The following is a 21,997-nucleotide window of genomic DNA, read 5'->3' as shown; positions in this document are numbered from 1 at the left end:
GCTTCACGTGACGCTTCAGAGGAAACGACCGTCTCATGTCGCTTAAATCGTATTTCCTCGTTTCCTCTGTCCTCGCATGGTTTCCTTGCGTCTCTCCATGCTTCCCTGGTGGGAGGGACTAAGACGCAAGGATGAGACGCAAGTGAGGGAAACGGGGATGCAATTAAGAGCTTTGGGATGCAGCTCTTGACTCGCTGCACATCTGCCCTGACAGCTGCTCAGTGGTGCATGAAGCCTAAATAGCTCGACCTCCGTCTGGAAAAGTACCCGGATCTTGGGCACATGGAACATGCGCAGTAGAGCATCCGCTCGGTCACGGCTTGTTCTCTAGCCTCGAACTGGGTCTCACTCACATGAACGGAGGAAGGGAAATAACTCTGGATTCAGCTGTTAGTGCGTTTTACAACTTTTAAGACCTACATAAGGACTATTAGAGTGTTCATACTGGGGAGTTGATTCACCTCAAAATAGATTATCCTCTGAGTTACAGACGTCTCTTTCTCAATGTAAGTCTATGGGAAAAGGTCTTTATGGACCCAACGGCATCACTTGAAGGACACGGAAGTTGTAGTACCGTCGTTTGGCCACTACGGGAGCACTGGCATGTTCAGGGAGTGGCCTTGGGTGGCACAGGCCACCCCTGAAATCTGATTGGCCACCCCAAGTGCCACCCCAATATCTTACAATATGATTGTCTATATGCCCAGTCAGAGGCGGGCCACGGCACTGAATGTAAACTGCACTCTTGTTTAGAGTTGCAGTTCCTTCTCAAACCTGAGAGGCAGAGATGCGCTAAAGTAGTATGTAGCCTGCAAAAAAAAAGGCGCGAAGAAGAAGAAGTTTGAGCAGGTGAACCTACAGGTGAACCTACAGGTGAACCTACAGGTGAACCTACAGGTGAACCTACAGGTGAAACAAACTGTTTTTCTACAGTCAGTCTATGGAAGCAACACGTCTCTGGAGCGTCGTCGTGAAAGATGTGAGTAGCCTACATTTGACTACACTTACTGTGCCTGTAGTTAAACGCTGTAACGGTAATAAACTAAACATTACCCTGTCTTGTTTTATTTCTTTTTATTGTAATTGGCACAAGGCTGTCATCATCTCATCTCATTAGCAAACACTGTTTTGACTGTCAACGATGTTAAATCTAACATTGAGCTATTCTGTACTGCGTAACATTGTTATGTTAGACCCGTGTTGCTGCATGTGAGCGGAGTTGTTCAGCTCTAAAGCTCATTCAAACTCATTTGAGGACAACCATGCTAGACAACAGACTAAGCCATTTAGGTTTGCTAAGTATTGAGTCAAGAAGAGCGAGGGCACTCAACATGGATGATTTTATCAAAGTGTTTGCAAGCAAACACAAGAACAGGCGAATTGCACTGTTTTAACCCTCCTGTTTTCCTCAGGTCAAGGAAGGAAGAAGGGAGGGAGGAAGGACGGAATGAAGAACAGAGGGAGGAAAGAAAGAGAGAAGGACAGGAAGAAGGGAGGGAGGAAGGAAGCAAGGAAGGAAGGAACTGTCAAAACAGATTGGGTCTCTTGAATGGTAATACTAGGTAATACTAGAGTAACCAACACTAGCACATGTAAAGCTTATAATTTGTTTGGTTAAATAATTTGTTCAAAGAGGCGTATGTATTTTAAATATGTTTGCACTTTATAGGCGGAGAGTGACTGTGTTTTTTAATGTGCATTGTTTTCTTATGTTGGCTTTTGGAGTCACAGGTTATTTTGTAGCATTATTACTGTAACAAATCAGTGTTGAAACAAGATTTGTTACAAGTGATGTAAGCTTTTTTTATGCACACATAAGCTCTGGTAAGATCAGCTATCTCTGTTGATAAAATATTCTACACGGTCTGTACCTCCAACCATTTACATTGTTGCACATGTAAAGTTTTGCACAGTTTTGTCAAGTAAATATTTTGCCCAAAGAGTCTTATTTATTTTAATTTTGTTGGCACTTTATAAAGTGACTGTTTTAGAATAAGGATTTTCTTTTGTATGTAACCTACTTTGGGAATTTACAAATTATTTTGGCATTATTTAACAGTTCACTTTACAATGTTAAAACAGGATTTGCTGGTATGTGAGGAGGGATGTGACTTTTGTTTATACCTGGGAGTTCAGGTTTCTCTGTTGCTGAGAATACTACAGTAACTTACTACACTGTGGCACATGTGACAAGTTTTGTCGAGTAAATGTTTTGCCCCAAACAGGCTTATTTATTGTAATTTTGTTGGCACTTTATACAGAAAGTGCATTGTCTTTTTTGTATGTACTGTATATCATACCTTGGAAGGTTGTTTTGAGGTTAGAATAAAGTATGGTAGTTTTCAATCACATTTGTATGTTGCCTTTTCCTGAATGTTGTGACTAGTAGGTCTGTTCTTGCTTGCAGTGTTAGTAAGTGAAGTAGATATGGGTTGTGGAGACAAAAATGGTAAATTAATGCTATGCCGACACCTGGTTGTGTGTGTGTATTTTCTTGTGTGTGTGTGTGCGTGCATACGTGAGTGTATATGTCTGTGCGCAGGCGCTCCTGCTCACACTTCATGCCACCCCCGCATAAGTCAGTGCCCCACTGGTGCCACCCCTATCAAAAATGTCTGGACACGCCCCTGTACGGGAGTTGGGATCAACGACAGACGCACTTCCCGAGGGCTTGGTGATAACGCTCTCCTGCACTACGAAGCGAGTTCAACATACCCGGGGTGTCTTCTGGTTATCTGGCTTCACTTAACATAACATCCGAGATCTCACTAAACTGAACTATGAAGCTGGTTATCAACTCGGTAAGTCAACTCAGGGTTTCTCAGTCTGGATATGAGCGCGTTCACATGAACGAGGAGGTGTTTACAGAATCTGACCAATCACAGACATGAACAAGACTAAAGACTGACTGACTGACTGACTGACAGCAGACAGAGAGACACATTTAACAAAGGAAGAAACTATATTAGAACAAATACGAAGAAGTTAAACTCTTAATCAGACTAACAGTAACACAGATGAAGCTGCCAACTGCAGAAAGAACAGCTGGAAAAAGAAAAAACTCCAGATGTGTGAATGTGTAAATTAACAGATTTATTAATTTAGAGGAACACTCAAAAGTCACATATAGTCATCTAAATATAAATAACTTTTCAGAGTGTAATAGATGAATAGATTACACCTAGTTTACACTGTGAGTATGATGTTGCGTCTTTCAGCTGTGTTCCTCCTCTCTGACGGTGTGAAACGGACTCAAGAGGAAGTAAAACTAAATAAATATAAAAACATAATTCAAAGCTTTAAACACCCTCAACATAAAGTCTGCTGTTCTTCCTGCATTTGTCAGTTTAAACTGTGTTGTTTTTATTATGATTATGACTTAAACTTCTTCATATGTGTGTAATATTATCATACAAACACAGCACAGAGCTCTGATGGGTCAGTAGGAGGTGCTTTCATAGAAGTTGATCTCTTATCTGGAACATAACCTGCTCCAAAACAGGTTTAGCCGTTCAGCATCAGTGACCATGGAGATCTACCCTGATAAGAAGTGAACCAGTTTCGTAGTCCAGGCCTCTGGTGAGATAGCAGGCCTAACAACTACTTCCTGAACTCTCCCCTTTTCTAAATTACTAAGACAATAAAAGGATATTGATATTATTCCTGGTGGTTTTGATTGAAGCTGTAATATTTTATTCTAGTGATCAGTTACAAACACTCTGAGCGTAGGAAATCAGACCCAATCACCAGACTGTGTTTAAAGTTTAACTCAGTTATTAACCCTCTGAGACCCACAGCAGAGCCGTCTGTTTTTAGGGGGTCCAGGGGGTCTTTAGGGGGTCCAGGGGGTCTTTAGGGGGTCCAGGGGGTCTTTAGGGGGAGATAGCAGGTCAACAGTAGATGTCACATAGAAGTGGTGTACATCATCTGAAAGCTGAGAACCTGTAGATTAATTTGCGAGTCAGCTCAGCACTGTGAGTCAAGTTGTTCTAGTCATAAATAAACATGAATTAGATGAATTGTAAAAATGTGTTTAGAACATTATGATAGAAGTCTATGATGTCCATCTCCATGCTCTATCAAGTCTCATAAGTTGTTGCAGCAATTTTTTCGGATTGATACCATTTGTTACACAGATTTTTTTACCATTGGAGAATTGATGAAAAGTCATGCTGTGATTTGAGATCAAAAACTTTTGACATTTGGAGATTTCTTCAACGTTTTTTTGGTGATTGGATGGCGAGCACTTCTGTTGTGTAAACGTCTCAGAAACCCCCTTATTGATCAATCTAGCAAGGAAAGCCATTCATCCTCTGAATGCTCTAGGTCTCTAGTCTGATCCATCCATCATCTGAATGCTCTAGGTCTCTAGTCTGATCCATCCATCCTCTGAATGCTCTAGGTCTCTAGTCTGATCCATCCATCCTCTGAATGCTCTAGGTCTCTAGTCTGATCCATCCATCCTCTGAATGCTCTAGGTCTCTAGTTTGATCCATCCATCCTCTGAATGCTCTAGGTCTCTAGTCTGATCCATCCATCCTCTGAATGCTCTAGGCCTCTAGTTTGATCCATCCATCCTCTGAATGCTCTAGGTCTCTAGTCTGATCCATCCATCCTCTGAATGCTCTAGGTCTCTAGTCTGATCCATCCATCCTCTGAATGCTCTAGGTCTCTAGTTTGATCCATCCATCCTCTGAATGCTCTAGGTCTCTAGTCTGATCCATCCATCCTCTGAATGCTCTAGGTCTCTAGTCTGGTCCATCCATCCTCTGAATGCTCTAGGTCTCTAGTCTGATCCATCCATCCTCTGAATGCTCTAGGTCTCTAGTCTGATCCATCCATCCTCTGAATGCTCTAGGTCTCTAGTTTGATCCATCCATCCTCTGAATGCTCTAGGTCTGTAGTTTGTGGCTGTTAAGTTTGAAAGTGACATATAATACATAACATGTGGAAGCTCAGGGGGGAACTACATCAGCTGTTACTACATGATGTGCACTACAAACTAAATATAATGCATGAGCACTCTGCAGTAGATAAAAGAAGTGAGAGCCAAAGTCAACAGCCTGTAAATGATTCAATTAACTTCTATTCTTAAACTTGGTATCACTTTATCGACATTAAAAGTGGGTCTGCATTCAGAGTCGTGGGCTCTGTAGTATAATACTCTGTAACAGATATTTAAGTCTATTTTAAAACCGGTGTAAAACATTGAAACCATCGAGGAAACGTCTTTCAAATGTTGAGTAATTGTGTTGATTATTTTAAATTCAACCAGCCTTTAGTTTTTATGATTATTTTAAATGGACGCTTGTTAGTTTTGACAGCAACATTTTTTTTAATCATTTTTATAGCAGTCAGTGGACTTTGTATCTCACGTAAAGAGCTCTAATGAAGGATAAACTATTGAACGAGTTTGGCAGAATCAAAGCACTTTTAAAATTCATTAAGGAGCCGTCTCTGCCATGTTGGTATGAAAAGTTAAAGCATATCTCAGTTTTAACTGCCCCATACATAGATAGTATTCATATGAACTCTCTATAGGACCGTCTGTGTTGCAGAAGTGAAAGTTCAACTATATTACATGGACACGTCACAGTATTAATGGTATTGTTTTTACTGGATTAGTTATTTTGCTGCTTTCCAAAGCATATATTTTTCCATATGATGTATCGCTGCTCTCATTTGATTTTCAGAGCTTTAAGATGCTTCCCCAGAGGACCGGACTGTCCCTTCAGTCTCCACTCAGACCCATCAGTGTTTTGGTTTTCCATCTTCTCCTAACACACTCTTGTAGAGGTAACTCACACACAAACTATTAAAGTCACACAGCGAGGCCTCGAATCACACACAATTCCTAAATCATATCAAAATATACAATTAAATGAAAGCTTAAAGACTGATGTTCAGTGTTTTTGGACACTCTCACAAAAACATGATGTCATTGGTTCTTGAAGCTTTTGCTTTGTTTCAGAAAACTGAAGTGTTTCAATGTCATGTATAACCACATGTTGTCTACAGTTATTGACGTCATTATAAAGTGACATAATCACTTTTAACACTAAAGCAACTTGTGCTTTAGTTGCTACGAAAAACTGTTCAGGAAAAACAAATGAAATACATTGTAGTGAACATGTTGTAGATAGGATACCTTCTATATGAACAGTACTTTAGTAAAGTTACATTCCACTACTGTCTGCTGCTATTAGCACAGTATCATAATGTACAACAAGCCTTATAGAAATGAACATATTTAACTTACTTCCTACTGCAGGAATGAATTAACATATCTATTTCTTTCCAGGTCAGTCTCAGATGATTGGTCTATCTCAGCCAATAGTAGCATTAGTTGGCGATGACATCATTTTGCCATGCCATCTGGAACCTGCAGTGGATGTTTCTGCCATGACGTTGGAGTGGACGAGACCCGACCTGAACTCTATAGCTGTCTTTATGTGGCGTGCTGGCAAGGACCTCGTACATGTTAAAGATCTATCCTACACAGGAAGAACATCACTGTTCACTGATGGACTGAAGAACGGAAACATTTCACTGAAACTCTCCAAAGTGAAACTTTCTGATAAGGGGAGATACAAATGCTATGTTGCAGTCCTGGATAAAGAATCTTTGGTTGAGCTTGTTGTTGGTAAGTGGACACAGTGTATCTACACACACGAGTTGTGACTAGGTGAAATGAGGTTGCAGATATCTGTAATGAGGTCAGAAGGGGGCGGAAGCTATTCAAAAATACGATGGCGCTTCACTGCAGCCGTACGGGTTCATAAAGTGTGTCTGGAGACAATAAATCTACAACACGCTGTAAATTTCTACCACAACTCTCTAGTGAACAAAGCTCTCATTGGCCACAGCCGGCCGCACATTGAGACCGATGATATGTGTCCAGTTCAGAGGACTAAAGGCTGGTTGTGATTAAAGTGAGGTTGCAGCTCGTTGTCTACCTCACTACAGTTATAAAGAGCCCTCGTTGGTGTTTTAACAACTTATGAGTTATTGATCCGGAGAGTCTGAATCTGTGAATATCTTTCACACTTTACCGAATTATCCAAGTTAGTAAAAGCTTCTGCTGACACTGTTCAGATGCTTTGTTGGGCCGATATCCAATGGGAAGCCTTGATGAGCAACGTCATGACAACAACTCTGACTAGTCATAATGAGGTTATAGATATCTGTAACTGTTATTTAGGATAGTCAGAACTGAACCACAGATATCTCTAACTGTCGTTTTGACTAGTCACAATGACGTTATAGATATCTGGAATAAGAACTCTGACTAGTCACAACTAGTCAAAACGCAATTGTGGATATCTCTAATTTTAATTACAGATAGTCAAGGTTAACTATTAAATGTTTAAACAGCTCGTCATAGTGAGCCAGTGATGTTGGGAGATGAAGAGCACAACGACATGAAACATCAGTATAAATGAGGGTTAAACATGTTTTATAAGAACAGCTCAGTTGTAGATGTCATGGGCAGAAAAGGTTTCTCATTAGGTTGATTAGTAAACTGTATATGACACCTAACAGAGTTTAACAAACACATAATCTGATATGCAATAATCTAGCACCGGCTTTCCGATGCAAACTGTTTTTGAATTGTCAAGTTTTAGTATTGACAGCAGTAAATATGTGACCCCTTTGATTTCAAGCTGCTTCATCATCAGTTCAGGGACCAACTGGGTTTATTTGCCGTATAGAAACCATGGTCATCTCTGTTAGAATTAAGTTTAAAGGCAACGCTAATGCAGAGGATATTTATACAATACATTTAATCATTCGTGTGGTGATTGTGTTGCTGACTTCTGTTTTAAATGTTTCCTTTTACTCAGCATCAGGTGCTGCTTCCTACCCGGTCATAACTTTAGCAGGGATTGATGAAGCCACCGGAGGAGTGATGTTAGACTGCAGGTCTGAAGGCTGGTATCCAGAGCCTGAGGTGTTGTGGCTGGACGGTGAGGGAAACCTCCTCTCTGCTGGACCTCCAGAGACAGTCAGAGGTCCTGATGACCTCTATACTGTCAGCAGCAGAGTGACTGTGGAGAAGAGACACAGCAACAGCTTCACCTGTAGAGTCCAACAGAAGAACACCAACCAGACCAGAGAGACACACATCCCTATTTCAAGTAAAAAAAAATATTGTGTTTTATTATGTGATTTACTTTTTTAGTTTCAAATTGCTAAGGATTTATATTAATGTAATTCTGTTTTTTATTTTTTCAGATGATTTCTTTAAGCTCCAGTCCAGTTCTTCTCCTGTCACAACTGGTTTAGCTGTTAGTTTGGCTGTTTGGATCATCATGTTTATTCTGTTGCTTCTCTTTATTGTGTGGAAATGGAGAAAAAACAGAATCAGTAAGTCACACATGTATTAATAAAAGTTATTCTCACAGGTTTTATGGAGAATAGTGATATGAATTTTGTAAATTCAATTTTAATTGGAAATGAAAATGTCTGTATTTTACAGGTTATGATGTTGATAAAAAATGTGATGGCATGTCTACTTTTATTTTCCATTAGGCCAATTCAGTCTTCTTTTTATAACCCATTTTATACTTCATTTTAGACTCAAATGTCTCTGTGATTTCTTAAAATGAACATAAGTGGCTTTAACTCTCCTTCCTTTTTTTTTTTACACAAAGAGACACAGAGAAACCCCCTGGATCAAAGAGAGAGAGAGACGCTCATGAAGAGCAAACTTGTAAGTAAAGAAACAGGACATTACTTTCAGTTTCCAAAATAATTAAGGCTGCAGTGGGTAGAAATGGAGCGAATATGATTCAAAAAGTTATTTTTATAAAAACAGAGCCATGAGGAGGAGCAGAAGTCTCTCAGAACATTTGAATTATAATATGCTGAAAGGTTATTATGGAATATACTGCCTACTGCAGCTTTAAGAAGAGAACAAGAGCAGTGATGACAGAGAGCTAACTTTAACTGATGTTCAGAGGTTCAAGAGAAATGGAACAGAAGAGACACGATTCAGACAAAGAGATGAAGATGTGAGCAAACGTTAGAGGAGATTAGAATACAGAAATAACAGAGATGAGCCAGAAATGCAAAGAAAACATGTTGTGTGGTGTCTTCACTGATATTATAAAATCATATCTTATCATGTCTGTGTTCATCTTTGCCCTCTCAGGAGAGATCTGAGCAGCAGCTCCAGGAGGAGCAGAAGAGGATGGAGGAGAAGAGGAGGGAGGAGCAGGAGAGGATGGAGGAGAAGAGGAGGGAGGAGCAGGAGAGGATGGAGGAGAAGAGGAGGGAGGAGCAGGAGAGGATGGAGGAGAAGAGGAGGGAGGAGCAGGAGAGGATGGAGGAGAAGAGGAGGGAGGAGCAGCAGAGGATGGAGGAAGCTGAGAAGGAGGTTCAGACCCTGCATTTTTGTTTTATTTGATGCCTGTTGGTTTTTGTTGTTTGGATTATTCAGCTGGATTTATTAAAGCTCGCTTTTATTTAAAAACTACCTTTTCTGCCTGTAACTCTGCGTTTGGGTCCCCCTGTGAATTCATAACCCTGACAACATGTCTCTCATTGTCTCTCTCCACCTTGTCTCTGTCCTTCCAGGTAGAAACTAAAGGAGCTGAGCTGCAGCAGCTCCATGAAGAGAAGAAGAGGAACGAGAACGAGCTGCAGAGCCTGAAGGAAGAGCTGGAGAACAAGAAGAAAGAGGTTCATGTCTTCATCTTCATCTCTCTATTATTAATACAGAATCAATAGAGACAGAGATAGATCAGGTTGAATGAGTTCTCTCCTCTGAGCCTCTAACCTGCAGACAGACTCTCAACTCAACATTTCTGCTGTTTGAGGAACACTAGATGATCAAAGTGTTTACTGAGATCCACTTGACTGAATATGAAGCTACTTGTTCATATTGTACTCAGTGTAACTGAACCATCAGGTTGAATCATTACTCTCATGATTTAATGTGGTTCTCATGTGTCTCTTCATGTCCTCCTCCTTCCAGATGGAGAGAATTCAAAACACCCAAGTGGTCATCATATAAGTACAATATGTACAATACATTTATATAATGTACAATACAATGTATGAGTTCAATACAGAAACAGTAATGTGACTACTGGAACAAATCATCAGTTCATAATGATGTCAAGAAGCAGTTTAACACAAGTTATAAGTCATGAAGTATCGAGGTGATAAAACAATGTTTAGTATCTTTTAGAGCAGTTAAAGAGTCCAGCGTCTCCAGGACCTCATACTGAACATCAGGGTCAAACACTTCTCACATTAAAAGAAACACTAACAGATGAATATATGTTTATTGTGTATCTGTGTCTGATTATGATTTACTAACAGTTGAAATCAACATCCATCTGTCTGTCTGTTAGCTGGAGGGCAAAATACAAGCAGCTGAGGCCCAGATGAAGACGAGTAATGAAGAGCTGAAGCATCAACTGAAGATGAAGGATGAAAGCATCAGCCAGCTGATGAGAGAAGTAAACACACGTATACAAACACCTACACATCACTCAGATCAACACAATGTTACGCTGTCGGTGCTGTTCACTGGAAAAGATGAAGTCTCTTTTGAAATACAATTGTTTTAACTCTCATCAGAATGAAGAACAATGAAGATGTTTATTGAGGTCACACAAATAGGATCAAAGAAATACTGAAAGACACATTAGAATACATGTTTCATAATAGAGTCCAATCTACTTCACACTAGGAGGGTGTAACGATCAGGACCAGAGGACATGCAGGGTCAAGATTGGTGCAATCTTTTTTAATATTAATAAACTTTGAATAAACCTATTTAGTTATTAATACATCTGATAAGTGTATTTCATCAGTGTTTCTGACCACTAGTAGTCAGACTTGGTGTGTTTTTACCAGCAAACCAGAGTTTATTCTACCGGTGTTTCTGAGTAGTCGTGATGTGACTCAACTATATCAGGTGTATTACTGAGGACCAATGAAGAGCAGAGTTGAGTGTTTAGTTGTTTGTAGAAAGCTGCAAGCAGCAACACCACAGACCAAACATTCAGCCTGTTGTAGACAGACATGTTCTGGATAGACACTGAACTAGTAATACAAATGTGTATAACTATTCAGTTCCATTCTTCCTGCAGGTAGTAGGTATGGTATTTTATAACTCTAAAGCAGAAGCATCTCTGTATTCAGTATTGTTGATGTAACAGATGATAAATCAGTGTTATGTTTCCAGTATTAATCCACTCAGAGTAAACTGAGTCAAACTGTCTGAGTATGAACAGGTTTCATCATCCAGCTGATCACAATGAGAATTCATCCAGATATTAATGTGAACATTTACTTCATCTCTCCTCTCTCCCACTTTAACAAACAGCTCCATGATCAGCAGCAGAAGAAAGAGGAAGTTGAGAGAGATCTGAAGGAGCTGATGACCAAGAACACTGAGGTTCATCTTTTCACCAGATCATTGTTTTATCTTCTTCATGTGACTTTGATTTGTTGCTGAGATTAAATTAACCATGAGAGCAAATCTGAGAATAACTGAAACCCAAAGAAGTGAAACAGTAAATCTATTTATTCATATTAAATCTAATCTGTGATCAAATGTGATAAAGATTTGATTTTTATTGATGTCATTTTTGTAGATGGAAATTTAACCTGGTTTTACAAAATATAAAAAAGTAATGTGACTACTGGAACATATCATCAGTTCATAATGATGTCAAGAAGCAATTTAACACAAGTTATACGTCATGAAGTATCGAGGTCATAAAACAATGTTTAATATCTTTTAGAGCAGTTAAAGAGTCCAGCGTCTCCAGGACCTCATACTGAACATCAGGGTCAAACACTTCTCACATTAAAAGGAACACTAACAAATGAATATATGTTTATTGATTATCTGTGTCTGATTATAATTTACTAACAGTTGAAATCAACATCCATCTGTCTGTCTGTTAGCTGGAGGACAAACAACAAGCAGCTGATGCACTGTGGAAGAAGATTAATGAAGAGCTGAAGGAGACAAAACAGCAACTGAAGATCAAGAAGGAAGAGATCAACCAGCTGAAGGGAGAGGTACACACACACACACACACACACACACACACACACACACACACACATAACTCTCATCAGAATGAAGAACAGTGAAGATGTTTATTGTGGTTGCAAAAATATTTGCAGGAGTAACAAAGTACCAGAGGACATGCAGTGTGGTGCAATGTGGACAAGCGATACGTTCAATATTAATAAACTTTGAATAAACAAGTGACATCACTCTGAGCTTTAGTTCTCTGCAGACTGAGTCCAGCATGTCATCAGCAGCAGGTCTTTACAGACAGCAGCTCATTGACTGAACTTCACTTCTGCTGCTGGATGCTGGATAGAATAACGTTACAACCAAACTAGTCTGAGTGGATAGTCTACAGGGACAGCACCACTCTGAACCTGACACTCAACTAGTGGATGTTTCTACCATACTAACTTAAACGTGTATTACTGAGGACCAACGAAGAGCAGAGTTGAGTGTTTAGTTGTTTGTATGATCAGTTTTCTAGAAAGCTGCAAGCAGCAACACCACAGACCAAACATTCAGCCTGTTGTAGACATGATTTTCACGGGCACTGCACTAGTACAATAATACAAATCTGTAAAACTATTTAGTAACATTCTTCCTGCAGGTAAATAGCTACATACAGTAACCAACACATATTTGACAAAGTATGATATTTTGAAAATCCAAAGAAGAAGCATCTCTTTATTGAGCATTGTTGGTTTAACAGTGGTTTAAACAGTAAAAACAGTTTAATGATTAATGTGCTGGTTGGAGAGGGGAGACCTCAGCGGGTGTTTCCAGTATAAATCTACACAGAATAATTGAACCTGAGTCAAACTGTCTGTGTATGAACAAGTTTCAGTTTAGTTAAAAGTTCTTATTTTCTAATTACATGTTGAACCCATCATTTAAGTCATTCACTGATTGTAACACCTACATAGATAGATACTTTATTGTTCCCGAAGGAAATTTAGGCATCCAGTAACTTAAACAACAGTTGCAACACCAATACACCTTAAAAAGAGATCAAATCGAATAGAATAAAGTAAGATAAAATAAAAGATAACATAAGTACAGCAGTGAAGTGACAGTGTGCCAATGGTAGTGCAAATAGTGCAAGAGTACTGAATTTAGTAGTGTATATTATAGTGTATGATACAGTACCGTAGTGTAATAGTATAATGAAGTACCTGATATTTACAGTCTAGATGTGCTCAGAGTAAACAGGTTAAACCTGAGACTAACTATGTGCTCATTATCACAACATCCAGCCAATCAGAAACTAGTTCATCAGGATATAATGTGGACTAAATAAAGTACTGAATGAAACTAAATGTCTCTCTTCATCTCTCTTTACCTCCCAGCTGCAGCAGAAACTCCATGATGAGACGACCAAAAGGGAGGAAGCTGAGAAAGAAGTGGAGAACCCAAAGAAAGAGATGGAGGACAAGGTTCATTTATTACCTAAAACACTGTTTATTAATGTATCTGTTTTCATCTCACTTTATTTTAATCTTCTTCACAAATAATTGATATTTGTCTGAAACCAAAACAAATCAGAAAAAACATGAGAGCAAATCTGAGACTGAACAGACCACAAAGTGCCACAGCAGCTGTCCATAGAACAAGTCAGTATGACCTCTGACCTTTCTAAGTCTGAAGCAAACATCTTTCGATTGACTTTGTTTGCTCTCGCACCACGTCTAAAATGTTCCTCCTTTCTGTCTGAACACACAACCTACTGTTAGAGGAACATGTATTAACAATCAATACTGTTTAATATTTCTAAAAACAAACTAAATAGACAAATTAGAAATTCACTTTGTTCAAAAAATTCTCTATAACAGATTCAAAAGTCGAAACACAGCTTCAGTCAGCAGTTAAACGGATCAGACCATCACTTCCTGCATTAATCTACTGCTGAAAGATCAACATCCGTCTGTTGGCTACTTCATTAGTGTTGAATGACTAATCTGTTTGTTGTCTCTCTCTCAGGTAAACACAAGCGGATGCAATGTCCTGGAGGTTGATGATTCTCCGTCCTTTCATCAGGACAACAGCAGCTCAGCCAGTCAGAGCTCAACCACAGAACCTCTCATTGTCATTGAGGTCGACCAACAGGGCAAATATATCCGTCTCAGAAACACGTCCGATCAGGTAATGTTGTTTGTGTGTATGGACACTGTATAAGTATTTTATAAGTGTATATTATATGTCTAGCAATATGTTATCTAAGTGTATCCAGAGATGGACCGTTCAAACCAAGCTAATGACCTTCAACGTATCCTCATCACAACGGTTTGTATAATATCTTACAAAAAGTTATTCCTCATTAACCGTGGTTTCTTTCCTACGAGTGTCTGGGAACGCATGAGGCAAATTTTAATTTCCGCTCCAGTCTTTTCAAAAAAGGAAACAACTTAGTTAAGTTTAGGTCACAAAACTACTTATTTAGGTTTAGGCAAGAAAACTACTTAGTTAGGATTAGGTAACAAAACTACTCAGTTAGGATTAGGTAACAAAACTACTTAGTTAGATTTAGATAACAAAACTACTTAGTTAGGATTAGGTAACAAAACTACTTAGTTAGGATTAGGTAACAAAACTACTTAGTTAGGTTTAGGAAAATATCCACTCGGTTAGGTTTAGGTGGTTTACGTTGGTTTACGTGACAAATAAGTAAATTCTGACTTCTGGTTTCACAAGGGACACGAACAGCGGCCTTCTGGGTGAAAGTCAGTTTTTTTTTTACCCGCCCATCCACCCCGACCTCCTCCCTATATGCTGCGTTTGCCATTGTTTGTACTTCCTGGTGCACGATTTACGTGGATTGAATACAATTTCCTTTTCTGGGATATACACAAATTACAGTGCATTACTTTTTGTAGGTATAGCTACGAACGGTGTATGAGAACAGCCTGCCTGCTGTTTACCTGAGAATACACTTTCTCTTGTTTTCATGTCATTTATAAACACAACTAATTCAACTGTAACATTCATTCATTAGTCTTTCTTTCTCTCCACCTCCCTATCCTGCCCAATTTACCTCCTGTAGAAACAACTACTGGGAGACTGGATATTACAAGGACAGTTCAACGATACAAAACCCATCACATACAAATTTGATCGTTCATTTACACTCAGGTCTAGAAACACTGTCAAAGTGAGTCGTTAATGATTTCTTAATTTATGTTGTTGCTATTGTCCTTTTCGTTCTTCTGTCTTTCACCATTGTTGTTGAGTTCCATTTGAAACTAAATTTAATAATAATAATAATAATGCTTTGTTACTTTGATTATTTAATGATTTAACTTACTGCTAGTAAGTCTGTGACCTTTGCATTTTACAGATGTGGGTCCCAAATTATGGTCCCCATTATCCTCCCTCTGACCTGGTGTGGAAGGACCTGAAGTGCTGGAGCAATAGAGACAAACTGCAGTTCACCCTCTTCAACCACACTGGAGAGATACAACATCAACTCAGTTTATAGTCACTGAAGGATACTAATTAATTTCCTTTTTTTTGTGTGCCTACTTCTTTTTTCTTTAGCTTATCTTACCTCTTAGCTGCTTTTATCAGCAACAGGAAAGGGTCATGAGAGAAAATTCCCACATTAACTAACATTATAAATCAGAAACATCATGACTCAGATCTTAATGCAAAAACACATATTATAGTAATGACCAGTGAACATTATGTCACATTACTTTTTGATGTGGGAGCAACTAAATGTAATATCAAATCAAACTTCATTACATTTTGTTTGAAAAAATGTAACTGTTTTATTGCTGCTGCATTACTGGAGAACATTCTTCATTGTTAAGGCAAATATATATATCATCATCATCATCATCAAATGTTATAAAGACAAAGAGTAAAACAAATTAATCTCAAAATCTAAATGTGAGGTAACGTAACTCAGGAACTTGTATTTTATATGTTTACCAGATTGAATATTTATATTAGACCTCATCAGATCTATGTTTTTCTACTTTTTGTATTGTTTTTAATTCAATTCAATATACTGTATATTTCCATAATGCATTTTCTATAATGAAGATATATAAAGATAAATGTTTGATATTTGATTTGATGTTTGAGTCCAGATGCTGATGTACATATTTGAGAAATATTTGCTTTGGGTAATGTCAAGTGTTTTCTTTTACAAATAAAAATCTTTATACATAAGGATATAATTTTGCATCTGGTATTGGTACATTCTGTTTACATTGTACATTCATTCACAAAGAACATCATGAAAAACTTGGATATAAACAGGCTTTTGGGTATATACAAATATCTCCGACCTTTTCACAAAGGAGGTTGAAGGAATGAAAGAGGGAGGCTGTGTCCACCATCGGTTACGTTAATCAGAGTATGAATGGCTGCATGTAAACGTTAATATCAGTGCAATATTCATTTTCATTAGCCATGTATACAGCATATAGGAATATTGTCTTTTTCGGAATAAGGGCAAAAAAATTAATATTGTGTGCACGTAAACGTAATCAATGCTGTTGCTGATTTAAATGCAGTTTTCCATGTGTGTGTCTTTTATTCGGCTAAGTAGAGCCCAATTCCCCCCTATCACCATTAGCAGAAGCATATTTATGAAGTCGCAAAAAGAATCAAATTGCCCGATTACGGACTTGTTTGTTTTTTTGAAATCTTTTGTAACTCCATCACTCGTCATGTGGTTGATTATCTAAACCCTCAAAAATACTACCATGCAATAATGAAATTAATTAACCCATCAAACTGAACCTTGGTTTCCTGTTGGTCAGGGATCGCATCACAAGCAGCAGAGTCATGCATACTGACCAGTAATGCTGCTGTAGAGCCAATACCCTTTGGTGTAGCAGGTGACTGTTTCCTCTAATGTTCAAACACAGCTACATGATATTCAGGATCCTCCAGGGCAACTACAGTATTTACAGATATCAGATATCCTTGTTTCTCTCTTTTATCTTTGTATTTCACTTCCAGGTTATTTGCCAGCCACAAACACTAAATAAAAATATGGCTGATACTGAAGGTGTTATGAGAATTGAAAGTCCTATCCTGCCTCCTGCAGTAAAATAGCAGGCCTGTAATCTGCCTTAATGAACATTTGCTTCTCCTAAACTGTCAAAACAAAGAGCCGGTGTTAGTGTTACTATGATACCGACTAATTTATGTATTATTTTGTAACCGGTTACCTGGCAAATGAGGCCAAAGTTCAGGTGATCATAAACCGAGGCACTCAAAGAGAAACAGACATGTCTGGTTTGAATCTTGACACTGCATGTTTTATATATCTGTAATAATTGTAATTTTAAGTGCAGGAGTCTGCATATTAATGTGGCTTTAATGGTGAGTTTGTTGATGAAACATTGCAACAGAAAGAAATGTCTCTTGCGGTTTCAGAGACATTTGCACACTGGAAACAATACAACATTGAATAAGTACTAATAGAACTTATGAAGAAGGAATGACTGAGCCGTTGCTAGATTTGCAAATGAGGCAGTTGATAATCAAACTAAAGGTCGGGAAACTATCAATGATTTACAGACTTTGCCACACAGTCATGTGAGGAGACTGGGACGAGCAACATTCAACAGGTTTGTCTGACATTTAATCTAAAATACATTAGAAACCTTTATAAAAACTGTGTCTGCATTCTGAGTTATGGTCTCTCTCAAGTACAACTCCACTTGAGAACAGATAATACCGTTTTATAGCCTTTGTGTCAAAAGGGAAAATTGCATGCAGACGCAAAATGTATTTCAAATGTAAGTCAATTACAGTTGAATTGTTTTCATTTGAACAGCTTTGAAATGTTATTTGAATTTTGAGCATTTTAACAAGACACCTGTTTTAACACAAAGCTGATTTACTGTGACAGTCTTTATTGTGATTATAGTAATGTATAGGAGATATTTGACTTTGTAACATGGAAAGGTTTCAAGTATAATTAACTGAGCTTCAAAACACATGTTATGTTCACTGTGGGATGCTTTAAAATCTTAAGCATTAAAAGTGAAAGTAAAAAAAGTCATGACACTTTGTAAACATTTGTAGAAGAGTTTGTATCTGCAGAGTTTGTGTGAATCAAACAGTGGATATAATATGATGACATATAATATGTGTAACTTACTAGTAGAGCACAGAATATGGCATTTCACGTGCAATAACAACGCTGTTTTTGCTTTTGGCTTGTCATGTTTACACCTTGAGTCTATTGACTGCAATGTAAAAACATTAAATACGTCACGCTCAGAGCTAGTGATGCAGAATAACACAAACTCAGGACTTTCAACCAGGACACCGGTGATTGAGTGCCTGAGTGTTGTTGAGTTATTTTGAAGTTACGTTAATGATGTTTTTGAGTGACATATTTTACTTAGTTTACATTCTTATTTTAAGCCCAATCTTGATGTTTTTCCTAGACCTATCTGCAGTCGTTACTGTAGTTTTGTTTCGAGGGGTAAAAATGACACACGAAAATGCTAAAGTGCGGAATACCTTCCCAAGAGATTGGATTGTTTCAGGCCTTCTTTCTTTTAAGCATGCTTAGGTATTACTTCATTGTTGGCTCAAGTGTTACATAAAGAAGTATTAAAAAGCCCTACTCTCTGTAAGTTAACATTGTTATCACTGGTTTCTGTTCATTTTCAGAGCTCCATGATGCTTTTCAACACAGATGGAAAAACCCTAAATACTCATCTCAGAACACTCCATGTTTTGGTCTTCCTCCTTCTCCTAACACACTTCTGTAGAGGTAACTTACACACAAATACAGTCTCAATGGGTCACTTTTATGTCACTAATAAGTCAATACTACGGGGTGATCACCAGAGCTAGTCTGTCTCTACTGTCTACCATCAATAAAGGCTAAAATGCTAGAAATATTATCTTTTGGCTCTAATATAATGTCAAAAGAACTTTGCTGCAGAAAACACTTGATTGCTCAAGCACAATAGAAAAGTATAATAAAGGAAAATAATGTATCTTATAGAGACGCAAAGCCCCTTCCGGTGGACCCCAGGGGACCTTACTTTAGGAAAAATAAGAACGGTAGTCAACATTTGAATTGCATCATGAATCACACATATGATTTTTGTCAATTTAAAACATAATTTTGCAAGTCAAGAAAGCCTCAGTTCTATCATTTAGTTTTATGTGAAACCATCTCTCGTACAAGTCACCAAAAGTTATTGCACTGGTCTAATGTGACCTCTATTTTGCACTTTTCCCACATGACATAACTCATTGCAAATATTCTAATATGACATCACTCATTGCACTGGTTTAATGTGTCCTCGCTCACACATCATGGGGTTATGGAGGAGTAACTATAACTGTTTTACTTTTAAACATTTCTTCCCGTGTCTAGTTTCTAGTTCTGCTTAGGAATCCACAACTGCAGTAAGGTCATTTATTTGTGTAGTGTAGAAAACAATTAATTATACACTACTTCTTTTGGGGGGAATAAACCTAATCTCATCACGGCATCACTACCCCCTTTGATATAATACATCACGATGGAGTCTAATCGCCAAAGTCTTCTTATCATGCACCATGTAATGAATGATTGTTCATTCGATGTGGGATCTCTCCTGATTGAAATGATGTTCGTCAATTTAAAACACGTTTTTGCAAGTCACGAAATAAACGTCACCAACACTAGCTAGCTAGCTACCTTAGCTATGTTCCAGTCACAGATGAACCGTTATCTGACCTGATGTGTTTTATCAGAGACTCCTGGTCTTTTTATTATCCGGGAAGAGAAAGAAGGATCCGACCCGTTGGCATCGTAGCTTCAGAGAGACGTCACTACCGTGCTTTTGGTTGTTTCGTCTTTCTAATTACGTATTTTCACAGTCTGATACTTACTGATAACAAACTGAGACTTTCTTGACTTGCAATATTATGTTTTAAATTGACAAACATCATAATGTGTGATTCATGGAGCAATTCAAATGGGATCAAAAAAATATGTCTTGTTGGCTACCGTTCATATTGCTTTCCAAAATAAGATCCAATACTGACTTCGCCTCTCTATTGGAGTTGATAACTTGTACTTCCTTTATTAAACTATAAATTTGTCTTTCCAGGCTCATCTTAGCCAATAGTAGCAACACTTGGCGATGACATCACTTTGCCATGTCATCTGGTACCTGCGGAAGATGCTACTGACTTGACGTTGGAGTGGACGAGGCCTGACCTGAACCCCAGGTTTGTCCATGTGTGGCGTTCTGGTCAAGAACTCGTGAGTAAAAAACACAAATCCTACGAGGGAAGAACATCACTGTTCCTCGACGAGCTGAAGTCTGGAAACATTTCACTGAAACTGTCCAAAGTGAAAATCGCCGATCAGGGAAGATACAGATGTTTTATTCCAGGACTGGACCGGCAATCTTTTGTTGAACTAGTTGTTGGTAAGTGCATGATATGTATGTTTGTGGTGCATGTTTTGCTCTTTTTTAAAGCCTCCTTGTGTCATTAGATAGCCACCTTTCAGGATGTTCAAATAATCTTAATTTGACCATGCACTATCTAAGCGCTCCACTTCTACCATTTTACATTTTTACTTTTACTCACCATCAGGTGCTGTCTCCTCACCCGTCATAACTTTAGCAGGGATCAATAAGGCCAGCAGTGGAGTGATGTTAGACTGCAGGTCTGAAGGCTGGTATCCAGAGCCTGAGGTGTTGTGGCTGGACGGTGAGGGAAACCTCCTCTCTGCTGGACCTCCAGAGACAGTCAGAGGTCCTGATGACCTCTATACTGTCAGCAGCAGAGTGACTGTGGAGAAGAGACACAGCAACAGCTTCACCTGTAGAGTCCAACAGAAGAACATCAACTAGACCAGAGAGGCACACATCTCTATTTCAAGTAAAAAAAAATTTTTATTTATTATGTGATTTACTATTTTAGTTTCAAATTGCTAAGGATTTCTAATAATGTAATGCTATCTGTGTTTTATCATTTCAGATGATTTCTTTAACCTCCTGTCCAGTTCTTCTCCTGTCACAACTGGCTTAGCTGTTAGTTTGGCTGTTTTCATCGTGTTTATTCTGTTGCTTCTCTTTGTTTTGTGGAAATGGAGACTAAACAAAATCAGTAAGTCACACATTTATTAATAAAAGTTATTCTCACAGGTTTTATGGGGAATAGTGATATGAATTTTGTAAATTACATTTTAATTGAAAATGAAAATTTCAGTTTTTTACAGGTTATGATGTTGATAGAAAATGTGATGGTATGTCTACTTTTATTTCCAATCAGTCAAATTGTTAGGTCTTATATTTTTATAACCCATTTTATACCTCATTGTAGACTCTAATGTCTCATATGCTGTGATATGTACATGTCTTTTATACTTTAACTCTGCTGTCTTTATGTTTTCAAACAGAAAAAAAGAGAAACTGCAGGGATCAAACTGAAAAAGGAGAAAAGAAGAACGGTTCTGAAATTAATAAAAGTGAAGATCAGTGTGTCACTGAAGAAAGAGAGAGAGAGCAGCTCATGACACATGAAACGGTGGAAATGGAGGTTCTGAAGGGAAACAAGCAGAAGAAGAGCAAACATGTAAGTAAAGAAACAGGACATTTCTATAAATAAAATCTGATCTGAGCAAGTTGAACAAACAGGATCTATGTTTCAAAAAGAACTAAGAAGAGAACAAGAGCAGTGATGACTGAGAGCTAACTTTAACTGATGTTCAGAGGTTCAGCAGAAATGGTACAGAAGAGACATGATTCAGACAAAGAGATGAAGAAGTGAGCAAACGTTAGAGGAGATTAAAATACAGAAATAAGAAAGATGAGCCAGAAATGCAAGGAAAACATGTTGTATGGTATGTTATATAATAAAATCATATCTTGTATCATGTCTCTGTTCATCATCTCTTCCCTCAGTTTAAGAAGAAGAGATCTGAGCAGCAGCTCCAGGAGGAGCAGCAGAAGGAGGTTCAGACCCTGAAAGAGG

General features: G+C 38.2%; 3 protein-coding genes across 3 annotated transcripts in view; all 3 read left to right on the top strand.

The window, feature by feature from the left end:
* Window positions 1-21,997, top strand: part of LOC141761342 (uncharacterized) — a 251,683-nt gene that overhangs the window by 163,433 nt on the left and 66,253 nt on the right. The window contains exon 8 of the mRNA XM_074624677.1: window positions 13,390-13,476. Within this exon, the coding sequence (XP_074480778.1) occupies window positions 13,390-13,476 (87 nt within the window). The remainder of the gene's footprint in view (window positions 1-13,389; window positions 13,477-21,997) is intronic.
* On the top strand, window positions 299-10,018 carry LOC141761243 (butyrophilin subfamily 3 member A2-like). Its single transcript, XM_074624574.1, has 9 exons — window positions 299-595; window positions 2,639-2,801; window positions 5,694-5,796; window positions 6,302-6,643; window positions 7,845-8,138; window positions 8,236-8,367; window positions 8,655-8,713; window positions 9,580-9,684; window positions 9,980-10,018. Exons 2-9 carry the CDS (start codon window positions 2,781-2,783, stop codon window positions 10,016-10,018), a joined length of 1,095 nt encoding a protein of 364 aa, XP_074480675.1. The 5' UTR covers window positions 299-595; window positions 2,639-2,780.
* Window positions 19,579-20,874, top strand: LOC141761242 (butyrophilin subfamily 3 member A2-like). Its single transcript, XM_074624572.1, has 3 exons — window positions 19,579-19,587; window positions 20,133-20,445; window positions 20,615-20,874. Exons 1-3 carry the CDS (start codon window positions 19,579-19,581, stop codon window positions 20,872-20,874), a joined length of 582 nt encoding a protein of 193 aa, XP_074480673.1.

Source organism: Sebastes fasciatus, chromosome 22 (assembly GCF_043250625.1).
Source record: "Sebastes fasciatus isolate fSebFas1 chromosome 22, fSebFas1.pri, whole genome shotgun sequence".
Classification (NCBI taxonomy): Eukaryota; Metazoa; Chordata; class Actinopteri; order Perciformes; family Sebastidae; genus Sebastes; species Sebastes fasciatus.
Note: the sequence above shows the minus strand (reverse complement) of the source record. Positions and strands in the feature narration are given on the sequence as shown.

Excerpts from the sequence above, each read along its gene's own strand:
- LOC141761243 (XM_074624574.1), top strand. The coding sequence starts at position 2,781 with ATGAAGCTGGTTATCAACTCG. Across the intron at positions 5,797-6,301 it reads CCTAACACACTCTTGTAGAG|GTCAGTCTCAGATGATTGGT; the intron begins GTAACTCACACA and ends ATTTCTTTCCAG. Across the intron at positions 8,368-8,654 it reads ATGGAGAAAAAACAGAATCA|AGACACAGAGAAACCCCCTG; the intron begins GTAAGTCACACA and ends TTTTACACAAAG.
- LOC141761242 (XM_074624572.1), top strand. Across the intron at positions 20,446-20,614 it reads TTTTGTTGAACTAGTTGTTG|GTGCTGTCTCCTCACCCGTC; the intron begins GTAAGTGCATGA and ends ACTCACCATCAG.